The following is a 13,187-nucleotide window of genomic DNA, read 5'->3' on the forward strand; positions in this document are numbered from 1 at the left end:
CAGGGTCTGGGATGGAATTCCCAGAGCAGCTGGGGCTGCCCCTGCATCCCTGGCACTGCCCAAGGCCAGGCTGCACACTGGGACAGTGGAAAGTGTCCCTGACATGGCTGGGATTGGATGGGATGGGATTTAAGGCCCCTACCTGTGGTGGTGTTTGCAGGGGTCCCAGGATGAGGGAAGAGATGAGAATCTTGGCTCCATGTTTCAGAAGGCTGATTTATTGTTTTATGATATATATTATATTAAAAGAAAATGATATACTAAAACTGTACTAAAAGAATAGAAGAAAGGGGTTTCATCAGAAGGCTAGCAAAGAAAGAAAAGGAATGATAATAAAATCTTGTGGCTGACCAGAGTCCCAACACAGCTGGACCTGTGATTGGCCATTAATTAAAAACAACTCACATGGACCACTCAAAGATGCACCTGTTGCATTCCACAGCAGCAGATAATTATTGTTTTTCTTTTCCTCTGAGGCTTCTCAGGAGAAAAATCCTGTCAAAAGAATGTTTCATAGAATATCTGTGACACCTCCCAACCCAAACCATTCCTGCACTCTGTGGTTAATTTTCAGTCTATCCCATGGAACATTTTGTGTCTTGCATCCATCTCTCCCTCACAGGTTTTTTTTAATGGGAGAGGTTGAGGCAGCAGCTACAGCAGCAGGCACAGAACATCCTCACACATCTTTCCTGCATCACCTGGGAGAGAGGTCTTTCCACAGCAAATAAATGAAGCAACATTCTGAGCTTCCCAATTCAGCAGAGCTGGTGCCTGGCTGTGAAAGCATTCCTTCCCCCTCCCAGCTGGGTCAGACTCAGAGGGATATGCAGATGATGTGTGATGGATTCCAGCATGTGGTGCTGAACAGGCGCTGCTGTAAATCAGCCTCATAGCTGGATAGATCCAAAATCATAGACAGATCCAAGGAAATAATGCTGTTGATTTCAAATAAACTGTGTGTCAGAGTCTTACTGCCCAGAAGAGTTGTGGGCAGCCTGCAAATGGGTTCTTGCAGTGCAACGCCAGCGAGTGCTTGTGGGAATTGACTTGAAACTCTCACACCGACTGACTGGAAAAAGATTAATTGTAAACAAGAAATGGATGATTCTTACATATTGTTTGTACTGTTTTGGGCTTTTTCTTCATGAAGTCCCAGTAGGACTGTGTATTTTTGGTGTAGCTGGCACAGGACCAGCCTAGATGAAGGGTAGAATTGCTGCCCTCCTATTTTGCTCAGGATTATATTTCAGTGCATGTGGAGTGTCATCGTTCTGCCAGGTGAGTGCAGCAGGCAGTGAGCTAATGCTAACGAAGCTGATGCAGCACAAACTTCCCTTCATTTTCACCCTTCTGACAGTGTTTGAGAAGGACTTGGGGTTCATCCCACCACAGGCACCTCACCGTCTCCCAGGGCAGGCTGGGGGCCTGGCACTGAGAGGCTCTGTAGCCCATTACCAATTCTGAAATCATCCAGGGCTTTGATAACCCCTGCATTTTCATTGGCAGCTTCCCCACGCTGCCTCCTCAGAGCTGCTGTGTCAGTGATTTAACCTTGAGTGCACATCAGAGCCTCACAGGATGATGCCATTGTCTACAGGATTGGGAAGGGAGCATTTGACTGAATCAGAGCTGATGCTCTCACAGTGTTTTCCCTGATGCTCCACAAGCTCCTCATCCCCACCTCAGCCTTCTCCCTTTTTAAAGGCTGCTCCTTAATGGCTCTTGGCTCAGGATTTCTTTTGATTTCTTGTACTTCTGTGATTTTCCTGTGAGTGTGTGACACATTCCTGTCCAGAGTAGCATGAAATTCCTGCGTTTAGGAATATTTTCAATGTCACTCTGCTGTCATGTAAGAAGAAGAAGGACTAAAAGAAGACAGTTGTAGAATGTAAAGATAATAAACTGTTTTACAAAGTCAAGTCTGGCCTCCATGTGTCACTCACTAGTGGTTTGTGGTAGCAAGGAGTGCAGGGCAAAATCAAAAACTGGGGGTCAGGATGGTTGTGAATAACTTTAGGCTGAATATTCAGCTTTGGGAATTGTCTTCATGCCTTTTTAAGGGAGCTGAGTCACTTAAACCCAGGTTACTTCTCTCTTCTTTCTGAGAGTTTGTGAAGCTTGCTGAAATTTTTTGCACAATTTTCTTTTTTTACTTTGCATAATAGTTTTGTAAGTATTATTAACTATATACTTTTTTTTTGCTGTCTTAAAGGTGTACCATTGGTACAGTCCATGTATTTTCTGGAATTATTTGGAGGCCCAAGTTAATTTGAGCAGAATATGAAAAGGGGGTTTTAATTCAAAATATTACTCTTTCTCAAAGAAAAACTGCATCAATTCACTTTTGACAACAGCAGATGGTAGCATTCTTATGCAAGTTATCTGTTTGCAGTGTGAAACAAAGCTTTCTGAACACCCTTTTTTGGTATATTCTGAAGCTTCTGGGAGTTTTTTCAAGTTCTCTTAGACATAAAGGGATTGATCCTCATGAGAGCATTTTCAGCACCAAGTGGAAGTTGAAGCCACCTTGAGGGCACTTCCTTCTCCCTTCTTGCTGCCTCTCCATGTGTGTTTCCCAGAACCATGTGTGTTTCCCAGCACCAGCCTGAGAAGACACCAGGGCTCAGGGTGGTTGCAGACCTTTTTTCCTGAGGGGAATGGGTTTTCTGTGTTACATTTGATCAAACTGTGTTTTGCACAGCAGCTTTGCCTCTCCACAGCCAGTTAATGCTGATACAGTAACTTGAGTTACTATTTAACTAATAGTTACTAACTATTGTTTTAACTAAAATAGTGGCGTAGCCTGGTTGCTGATCTTATTTCCCTTTAAGCAGAGGAGAATATATATTATTGATGTGTAATACATACGATATATTTTAATTTGTCATGACTGTGATAGGAAGAGCAATATGAGCTGAGATTCTGATGTGAGAGAAGTTGCATCAGGGGCTCGTTGCCTGGTCTTTTCCAGATGCACGTGATGAGTTTTGTGTTTTTCCCTTCCATGACAAAGCAAATTCTGTTCCCTCTTAGGAGCACCCCATCCTCGGGCAGCCTTTCTTTGTCCTGCACCCCTGTCGAACCAATGAATTCATCTCTGCTGTGCTGAGAGGCTCACAGGAGCACCGCAGGTGAGGGGCAATGCTGGGCTTTCTGCAGTGCAGGTAAAGCCAATCAGCTGCAGGGTGGAAATGCACAAAGCTGCTTCCTTAGTGCCAGCAGAGTAAGATTCCTGTGTTGTCACTTCAGGCCTGAAAATTAAAAATACAGTTGTGATAGGAAAAGTGAAGGAACAGCCCCATCTGAAGTTTTGTGACTGTTGAGTCTGTAATTCAGAAAAAGCTGGGATAATATAGTTATGGTGCTTTTTTGTGTTTTTTTTCTCCCTAGACACATAAATTACATCACACTGTGGCTCAGTACTGTAGGCCCAGTTGTGGGCCTGAATCTGCCTTTGAGTTATGCAAAACTGGCGCCTGAGCAGAGCACAGCTGTGGCTGAAAGGTAAGAGAAATGGAAATCATCCTTTCCTCTCCCACCCTCCAGCTCCAAAGATCAGATGGATAATGGCAGAACCATTTCCTCCTCCTTTTGAAGCTCTTGCTTAATTTAGGACTCCCCTTTCAGGGTTTTGCTTAGCTGCCTGCCTTGTTGCCTCACTTGCTTTGCAATGAAAATTTGTGCAGAGAGAGAGAGGTGCTCAGCCCATTGCTGACAGCCTTCATGAGTCCAGAGTGTCCCTGAGCTCCTGGGGTCCCTCTCAGGTGTGCAGGAGTGTTTTATATTGGTTCCCCCAGCACAGGGTTGGGGGTCTGGCATAACTGCTGCAAGGATTTTGATTTAACTCCTTTTTCTGTGTCTGCTGTCCCCTCTCCAGGGCCTTGAGCTGAAGGACTGGGAGTGGTTAGTCTGTGATAAAGCTGCTGCAGACTTCCCAGGGCGTGAAGTGGAAGGGTCCTTCCTGGCTGCTCAGCCATGCCAGAATGCAAATGGTTGCTCATGGCTCTTTCTGTGGCCAGAGCTCACACTGAGGATGTGGGAATTGGCTGCAGCTCTGGGAGCACCTCCCCAGCACCACCCAGGCCTGACCTCCCTTGAAGTCACTCATCTCCTGCTGAGGCTGCACACAGATGCACAAGCCAGAGCCAGAGTTGCTGGGTCTACTGAGCTTACCTCTAGAAAACCTGCACCATCTGTGGGGCAGAGAAAGCAAAATGGAAAAATGCTTGTGGGATGTGGTGTGATCTTGTGGCACCTAGGGTATGGGCTGAGACTGGGAGCCACCTTCTCCAGCCCGTGTTCCCCAGTACACCGAACATCCTCATCCGGGGAATATCCCCCACACATCACACCTCAGGGAGCAAAGGGGACGGGGCTGTCACACACAGAGCCCTTGGAGCCTGCACGGAGTGAGCAGGTCCAGCTCTGGAGCTCAGGAGCCTGGAGCAGCCCTGTGGGAGCATCTGGCTCTGCCCTGCTCCGCTGCCTGCCAGGGAAGCTCCCCGTGCCCCCGGGAGCTGCTGTTGTTCCCAATCAGTGTTTCTCCTTGTAGCTGTGCTTGTTCACAGGTTTGCTCCCTGCCCTGCAGTGCTGCTGCAGCCTCCCCTGACAGCTGTTGGGGTTTGGGGATTGCCTGGTGGTGCTGCCACGGGGAGCCAGATGATGAGGAGCTCCCCAGCCACCCACCCTGGCTTCTCTCCCACTCCCATTTTGTTTGCAGCGTCAAACGGAGTGTGAGCAGCTGACACTGGAGCATTTCCACACTGGAAATGGGACACCACATTTCACCCTGTACATTCAGCAGTTGTCACTTGCATGCAGAGTCTAGGGTGTGCCACGTCAGAGCTGGATTTCACAGTTCCAGATTCTCTTTTTTCAAATTATGACTTCCATTACTTGCCATTGGTGGGCAGGGAATACAGAGTGCAGTCCTTCAAATTCCATGGGCGCAGAATTTGTTTGCCAGACATTTGGAATTAATAATGAAAGCACATAGTTTATTTTGTTCTGTGTCATATCAACCTGAAAAGCCATTTTCCCCATGTAAGATTTACAAAATATGGCCCACAGCTACATTGATTTTTTTTTTAACACTTTTGGTAACACATGCTTGATAATTGCATCCACAGCCCATTTTTAAATTTAAGTGAGACTTAGACAGGAGGAAGAGCCAACAAAAAGAGATAACAGCAGGTTTAGGAGCTGTTAAAAGTTCACCCCTCCTCTGTCGTCTTCACTTGTGATACCCTGGAACAGTAGAAGCACTCAGCCTTCAAAATGTGGAATTTATATCTAAAGGAAAATAAATATTTGTATTTTACATGGAACATGTCTCAACACCCATTGCTTTCTACCCTAACTCACCATTTGCAAAGAAAGAAGGGCATTATTGGACCAGGGCATTACACTGGGCTCAAACAGTGAGGTGACAGTGCTGTGTCTCATCAGTATCAATGCTTCCCCAAAATTTGCCTGGAAAACTAAAATTCAGCTCAGTTACTAGAAATACGTGGAGGTTAGATAGAGAAACAAATACAGGCTAACATAAATATTTGGGACCAAGGAGATAAATAAGTCCATTTGGATATCTCCTTTTTAATGGCTGGGGTGAGAGGTGGGCAACCAATTTCCTGTTTACACTTGCACCCTAATGACTTAGGATATCTTAACTGAATTTTTATGCATGAAAATTATATATTTTTTTTTTAATCAAGTGAATTGTGGCACTGTTTTGTGATTCTATTTTATGTTGTGATTCATTATTTAGTTAAACTATTGAAGATCCTTAGACCTGAGCTTGGGTTTTGTCTACATGCATTGTCTGACCTCTTGCATCCTACCAAGGAGAAAATTTCCAGTTTAGATTTGTAAATTTGCTCAGTTGTTCATCTTTGCTAATCTGGGAAGACACATCCAGGGAGGTTCTTCACTTCTGGGGAGCTCTTGTAAGAGAGAACAGTCTCATACCTGCCCTGGGTTGCCAGAATCATCAAGAGGAATTAATTTTATGTGTTCACCTAGGCCAAAAAATGTGTTTTTCTGGAGAGTGCAGTTGGTAGCCACATACATAATCCCTCATTTGTGTCAGCATGACCAGGTAAGAATTTAACCCCCTGCCAGGAGATTTGAGGTTGCCTGGCTTTGCTCACTAACAGGAACATTCCTTTCCTGGCAGGAAATGTGGAGCTACTTAATTACAGCTAAATACAGTCAAGTAATCAGTATCAATTGTTGCTGGAACTCCGTGAATTTCAGCGAAACTTTCTCAATAACTTTTTTCCCCCCTCCCTCTTTGCTGTGATGATGGTTTCATGAGTCTGTTTGGACATCTGTATTTATATTGCACACGTATAAATTCAGTGCCAGCACAAAGGAAGGACGATTGCTCTTCCCTCTGAATGGTGAAATTACAATTATTCCCTCAAAAATACTCTCTTGGAGAGAACAGCGTGTGTATGGGTATTTATACCTATTTTTAGCAACATGTGGGCTTTTAAAAGGAATTTGTTTCAAGGAATTTGGTGGATTTTTTAGCAACAAATTCTTACCACCTAGAATAAAAAAAAAAAAAAAAAAAAAAAAAAGCCTGAAGCTGAGAGCTGCAGAAGTAACCCTGTATTGAGTGCTCAGGATTAGGGAGGTGTCACACAGGTTTTTATCTCTTGGATTTCATGAAAATCTTAAAAAACCCTGCACCACGAGAAAGCTTTCAGTTCCCCACTTGAGAGCTTGTTGCAGCTGTCACCTCCTGAAGACAAATTCACCTTAAGGCAGAGGGGATTTCACTGCTGTGTTTGAACAGAGAATGGATTTACAGTGCACCCTCTTAACACCTTCCTCAAGTGTGTTACAAAACAACATCTCCTGTAGCAGCGTTATTGTTCAGTCAGGTGTTGCTGGTGTCAGATGGGCTGGCCAGCTGCTTTAATAAGTGAAAATATTAATTAGTTTTGGTGATGAGGTGGAAAATGTGGCCAGCTGTGGATTCTCCTCTGTTTGGGAGGATGTTGGGTTATGTAACACGTATTTTTTTAGGCTCTAAAACACTCTAGTAGTGATTTCGTGACGTTTTGCTGAGCTCATCTTTCTCTGAGTTCTTCCTGCAGAGTCCAGGTAACACAAACTATTCCTAGGCACTGGCACAACATCAGAATCACAGGATGGCTGGACTGGAAAGGGACTTAAAATCCATCCAGTGCCACCATGGCAGGGACACCTCCCAGCGTCCCAGTGCCCAGCCTGGCCTTGGGCAGTGCCAGGGATGCAGGGGCAGCCCCAGCTGCTCTGGGCACCCTGTGCCAGGGCCTGCCCACCCTGCCAGGGAACAATTCCTCATTGCCAAGATCCCAGCCAGCCCTGCCCTCTGGCACTGGCAGCCATTGCCTGGCTGCTGTCCCTGCAGCCCTTGGCAATTGTCTGTGTCCATCTTTGCTGCAGCCCCTTCAGGCCCTGCCAGGCCACCCTGAGCTCAGGCCAAAGCTTCTCCTGCCCAGGTGAGCAATGGCAGCTGTGCCAGCCTTTGCTGCCGGCAGAGCTGCTCCATCCCTCTGCCCGTGCTGGAGCCTCCTCTGGCCTGGCTGCAGCAGCTCCAGCTCCTTGCTGGGCTGGCCCAGGGCTGGGGCAGCTCTGCAGGTGGGCTCTGACTGAGGGGCAGAGGGGCAGAATCCCCCCTGCCCTGCTGCCCACGCTGGGCTGGGCCCAGCACGGGGCTCTGGGCTCCGGGCCCAGCACGGGGCTCTGGGCTCTGGGCTCCGGGCCCAGCACGGGGCTCTGGGCTCCGGGCCCAGCACGGGGCTCTGGGCTCTGGGCTCCGGGCCCAGCACGGGGCTCTGGGCTCCGGGCCCAGCACGGGGCTCTGGGCTCTGGGCTTGGCCCAGCACGGGGCTCTGGGCTCTGGGCTTGGCCCAGCACGGGGCTCTGGGCTCTGGGCTCCGGGCCCAGCACGGGGCTCTGGGCTCTGGGCTCCGGGCCCAGCACGGGGCTCTGGGCTCCGGGCCCAGCACAGGCTTTGGGGTCCCAGCCCTGCCCCTCAGCACCCCCAGGGCTGCTTCCCCTGCTCAGCCCAGCCTGGATCCAGCACGGGGCTGCTCTCGTGCCTTTCCGCAGCCCCGGTTCGCTCCAATTTCCCCGTTTCCTTTGTCGCAGCCCACACAAGTTCTCGTCTCGAGCATTTCCGTTTCAGCTGTCCCCTCCCCGCTCCTGTCGCGACACCTGGTGGCGACACGGCCTCACGACAGCCCCCGCTAAATGTTCCCCCTGTGGAATTTGGAAATCTAGAGCCGCCATGGGGACAGTCCCTGTCCCTTCTGCCTCCCCCAGGAGCTGGGCTACCCAAACCTCGGGAGGGATTCTGAACGTATTCTTAAGATTCCTTCTCTCTTTCTTTATAAATTGCTGAATTCTCACATGAATTCCTATATAAATAAGGGAATTATTTGAATTAGAGCCTTTCCCTCACCATGCAGTTGTAACAAGGGAAGTGTTCACCCCGACTTCAGCCAAATATTATGACGTTTTACTGTATTAAGAAACCCCTGAACTATGCATTTTTATCTGGCTAAACAGGTAAAAATTTAGACACCCAAGTCAGTGCACAGTGCTGCTGTACTACAACAGTGTTTTCAAATTGGGCAGACTCGCCCCAAAATAAGCACAGTTAATTTAAACTTAACAGAAGTGAAACTCTCTGGGTTGGGTCCAATAATTCCTTCAGGGTCCAAACCCAGCGAGTTCTGTGCCTCTGCTCACACCTGAGGCTGGAAGTGTTGCCACGAACACCACTATTCCCAGCACTCCAGCAGGGCTTCATGTGAGAAAGGCTCTTTTTCACAATTATGCATTAAATTTCCTGCAGTTTGTGATGCCATGAGGGGATATTTTGATTCCTGATTAGTGCTCCCAAAGGAACATTAGGATTTGGGCTTTTTCCTTGGCCAGACCTAGGGAGAAATTAAATTTTTTTTTAGATTTTTGTGACCTCCCCATCTCCTGCATCAACCCCTGAGTAAGAAGCAGAGAACGCTTTTAAAACCCAAGATTTTATTGGTGCTCCTGTCAGGCCGGTGAGGGTTTACGACCTGGGTCTCTCCTTCTTGCCCTTGTAGAGGGCCAGCAGGGACACGTTGGCCACCTTGACCACCTTGAAGCGCACGCCAGGGATGTCCCCCACGGCGTGGCCCTTGCGCCCGAAGCCAGCCACCAGCACCTCGTCGTTCTCCTGGCACAGGACAGGGACAGTGAGCACCAGAGCCAGCCCCAAACACCCCCCCGAGGGAGCTGCACCTGCCCCAGCACAGCCTGGGAACGCTCAGGGTGCCGACCAAAGCCCACCAAACCCAGCCCCGTCACCAGATTTCATCAGTGCTGAGGCAGTAAATCTGATTTTCACCCTTTTTAGGGGGCTGGGCAATTACCTCGATGAAGTTCAGGCAGCCATCGTTGGGGACAAAAGCTGTGATTTTTTTGCCGTTCTTAATGAGCTGGACCCTGACACATTTCCTGATGGCAGAGTTGGGCTGCTTGGCCTCGACCCCCCTGCAAAGGAAACCAGCCAGCAAAGAGATCAGTGTAGGGGACCAGGAGGGGCATTAATTAACACAAAATTAACCTTTTCACCTTGTGTTCAGTGGAATTTGTATCAGTACCTCAACACCTGTAAGCTAGTTTAGAAGTACTGAATTAATAATCAATATAGTTTAAACTAGATTTAGGCCTGAATCCATAAAATACCACTTCCTAAGGCAAACAGAAACTGAAATTATCTCCAGATCAATTCGGTAAAATTCTAAAAAAAACGCAGAAAGAGAAATCCCAGAACTGAAATCACAAAAACACTGCCTCAAAAACAGAGCTGTGGCAGCATCCCAATGAAATTTACAAATTACTGAGGAGGAAAAAAACCCCAAGAAGTAGGTAGGATCTATGACACACGAGCACTATTTCCCTTCCACTGGTGCCAAAAAATCCCAATTATCAACTATAAAAAAAAAAAATCTCTGTTTTAAAAGAAAATTATTTTGTTTTACTCTTGCCACAAATCCTGTTTTTTCCTAATTTCTGACAAAACCCCACACGTTTTTCATTCTGCCGTAACCTGTGCCAACCCTCCCATTTTTATTTTATTTTCAACTGATTCTGGCCCAAGATCTTTATTTCTTCCCCCTTAATTTTTGGAAAAAAACCACCCCGAATCCCTGTTTTTCATCCTTAACGGGAGCTGCATCCCAGGGGTTCTGGGACGCCCATTCCAGCCGGGAGGATCACCCACACTTTCTCCAGCACGATGCCTTTGGCGTGGGAAGCGCCCCCGAAGGGGTTGGCCTTCAGCGCCGTGCCCAGGTGCGCCTTCTTGTACTGCTTGTCGTGCCACTTCTGGTCCCGGCGGTGGCTGCGCAGCTTCCGAGCGGTGCGGAGGCCTCGGCACTTCCCTGCAGGGCGAGACGGGGCCGACGTGAGGAGGGGAGGGAGCCATGAGGGGAAGGCGGCCTGAGGCCCATGGCGGGCACGCAGCGGGTAATGGCGGACGCGGCCTCACGGCCCGCAGCGCGGCCCGCAGCGCACACAGCCGGCTGCGGAGGGGCGGGCAGCGCCAGCGGAGTGCCGCGGGCAGCGCTGGGGATCCTGCAGCCCCGTTCCCGGCCCCGCTCCCCGCCCCGGCCCCGGCGCGGCACGGTTCTCACCCATCTTCTCCGCGCGGCTGCCGAGCGAGAAAGGAGGGAGGAGGTTCCGCGCCCGCCGCCTATAGCCGCGCCCGGCAGGACCCGCGCGGGCTGCCCGCGCCGCGCCTGATGCAAATACCGACCGGCACGCCGAGGGGCGGCCTCGCAGAGAGCAGAGAGGCCCGGTTCGAGTCCCGCCGGGCGGTGCAGTGAGGACCCCCTCCCTCTGGTGGTCGCGGGTTCGAGTCCCGGTGAGGGCGGTTCGTGCGCCGGGGGTCTCGGGTTCCTTCAGGCCTCAGAGAAAATTGGGAAAGAAAATTGTGGAACCAAAGCTAGACACGGAAAATCAGCATTGATTTATTACCGCATTGCTTGCGTGGGGATGTGTCTGTCTCATCCTGTCACCCACACCGAGGTGCTCGCTTTTGTAGATCACATACAGTTTTGTGGATCATTTACAGTTACACAAGTGTGTTTTTTCATTCCAAAGGGTTTACACCTGTTTCTAAAATCCTTCTGCACGTGCTAATCAATGTAACAACTGTTAATGCACACGCACACGCGTGCTCCAGCTCTTTTCATCCTCACCTGGCCACAGGGCTGAGGTGATGTGAAAAATGCCAATCACTTGTTTTGAAAATTTTAAAAGTTTAATAGTAATAAAAGGGTTATAAAAATAGCAATACAATTAGAGTAATAAAAATTTGGACAATTTGGATTAGGACAATACAAGACAATACAAACAAAGAGTTACAGATGTCTCGGTACCTCTTTCTGGGCAAAATAAGCCCAAAAAGGCCCCACGTTAACAGAGGATTAACCCTTAAAACAACAGCCTGTTGCACATTCATACACCTCATCCATGGTGCATCAATTCCATTCAAACACAGGATTCTGTCTGGGCAGTGTCAGCTGCTTCCTCTGAATCCTGACAGCTCTTCAGGGCTGAGTGAGGCAGGAAGAAGTTCATTTGTTCTGATAATGGAGCAAGAAATTCCCTTTCTCTGAAAGATTCAGGTGTCCTGTGGCTGCTATCTCAGTGCAAGTACTTTCTTTAGAAAAAGTATCTTACATAGCATAGCTTCTATTTTGACATTTTGTTATAACCTAAAACTATATTTAACACACTACTCAAGAAAATGATACCGCATTACTTTCTAACACAACACATATAATATTCATTTTTATTCAATATTCAGTTTTAAGATTTGCCAAGAGCCAATAATAAAATGCACATTTTTCACAGGTGATGTCCAGCCTGGCTCTGCCTGATGACCTTTGCCACCAAGCCGGAGTGCCCAACCCACTCAGAGGAGCTCCTGGCTGCTACTGGTGTGCAGAACTGCCAATAAAAGATCACCTGATTGTTATCACTGACAGGTAAAACCACAGGTTTTGGGGTTTTTTGGTTTTTTTGTGGTTTTTTTCTTTGTGTGGGCCTTGTTCTACAGAGGCCTTTGGGCGTCCCTGGAATGGAGGGCTGGGGTCCCAGAGATCGCAGGTTCGAGTCCCACAGAGGGTCTGAGATGGGCAGGGACTGTGCCCAGGGCCTGGTGAGGCTTGAACCAGGATTTCTGCCTGGAATGAGCCTGTGCTGAGCTGGGATTCTGCTATTCCCCCAGGGAGGAAGCAGCAGGGTGAGAGAAAATGGTGAAAAGTTGCAGCAGGAGAGGTTCAGGTTGGATAGTGGGAGAATTCCTTCCTGGAAAGGGCTGTCCAGCCAGGACGGGGTCGGGTCCCTGTGGAAACCCAGGGCAGCACAGGGAATATTTCTGTGTCTGCTCTGGGCTGCCCTGACCCCCAGGGCAGCACTGACTCTGACCCTCATCCATGGAGAAAGTTTCCCAAACTTCAAGACAGACTGGAACCCACAAAAGTGTGAAATGGACTATAGAGAGCAGTGTAGGTGCATCACTTGGTGAGAAATTGAGGGTTTGGGATTTTTAGCGTGTTGTGGATGGAAGCAAGATGGAGGGCACAGGGTGTTGTCCTGGGCTTCTTCTTCATGCTTCTTCTTCCTTCTTCTCCATGGGTTTGGGTGGCATTTTGTAATTGGGCAGGAAAGTCCTCATTGGCAGCTCTTTGGGATCAGTTATTGGGTTAAAAAGGAAAATTATCTAGGTGTCAGCTCTTAATTGGATAGTTTAGCTTTAAAAGACCTTGTAAGAAGAGATTGTTGGCCATTTTTGTGGTGCTTTTCCAGTGTGCTGAGTGTGGACAGCGTGCCAAACTTTAGGTAAGATAAAAATAAACAAGAACCTAAAGACCAAAGAAATCCAGTGTTTCTCTCTTTCCTGACACAAAACCACTCCAGGAGGGTCTCCCCTGATAGAGGAGCCCCCTGGGAGGGCCCAGCCTGAGTCCCAGAAGTTGGGGAATGGGCAAGAGGTACCCCAGCAGGTCCCCATCCCAGGAGGGATTCACACACATACCTTCAGTTAAAACACTACTTACTCATTTCAAACACAAAACCTACTTGTAAGCCTTAAAACACAATACACAGAGCTCCGTTATTAAGCTTAAAAC

At 48.4% G+C, this 13,187-nt stretch overlaps 2 protein-coding genes across 4 annotated transcripts in view; one reads left to right on the forward strand and one right to left on the reverse strand.

Moving 5' to 3' along the window:
• The window catches only part of ATG10 (autophagy related 10), a 77,693-nt gene that overhangs the window by 55,350 nt on the left and 9,156 nt on the right, over positions 1 to 13,187 (forward strand). For 2 of the 3 annotated variants that reach the window (XM_066569153.1, XM_066569152.1), the window contains exons 6-8: positions 3,037 to 3,134; positions 3,394 to 3,507; positions 3,881 to 5,330. In XM_066569153.1, coding sequence (XP_066425250.1) covers positions 3,037 to 3,134; positions 3,394 to 3,507; positions 3,881 to 3,893 — 225 coding nt within the window. In that variant the 3' untranslated portion in view covers positions 3,894 to 5,330. Of the gene's footprint in view, positions 1 to 3,036; positions 3,135 to 3,393; positions 3,508 to 3,880; positions 5,331 to 11,907; positions 12,042 to 13,187 lie in introns of those variants that run through there. The other variant, XR_010785293.1, reaches the window with a different exon arrangement.
• On the reverse strand, positions 9,026 to 10,756 carry RPS23 (ribosomal protein S23). Its single transcript, XM_066569166.1, has 4 exons — positions 10,683 to 10,756; positions 10,271 to 10,430; positions 9,417 to 9,537; positions 9,026 to 9,220 (listed from the first exon to the last, which is right to left on the reverse strand). Exons 1-4 carry the CDS (start codon positions 10,684 to 10,686, stop codon positions 9,074 to 9,076), a joined length of 432 nt encoding a protein of 143 aa, XP_066425263.1. The 5' UTR covers positions 10,687 to 10,756; the 3' UTR covers positions 9,026 to 9,073.

This window comes from Molothrus aeneus, chromosome Z, assembly GCF_037042795.1.
Source record: "Molothrus aeneus isolate 106 chromosome Z, BPBGC_Maene_1.0, whole genome shotgun sequence".
Taxonomy (NCBI): domain Eukaryota; kingdom Metazoa; phylum Chordata; class Aves; order Passeriformes; family Icteridae; genus Molothrus; species Molothrus aeneus.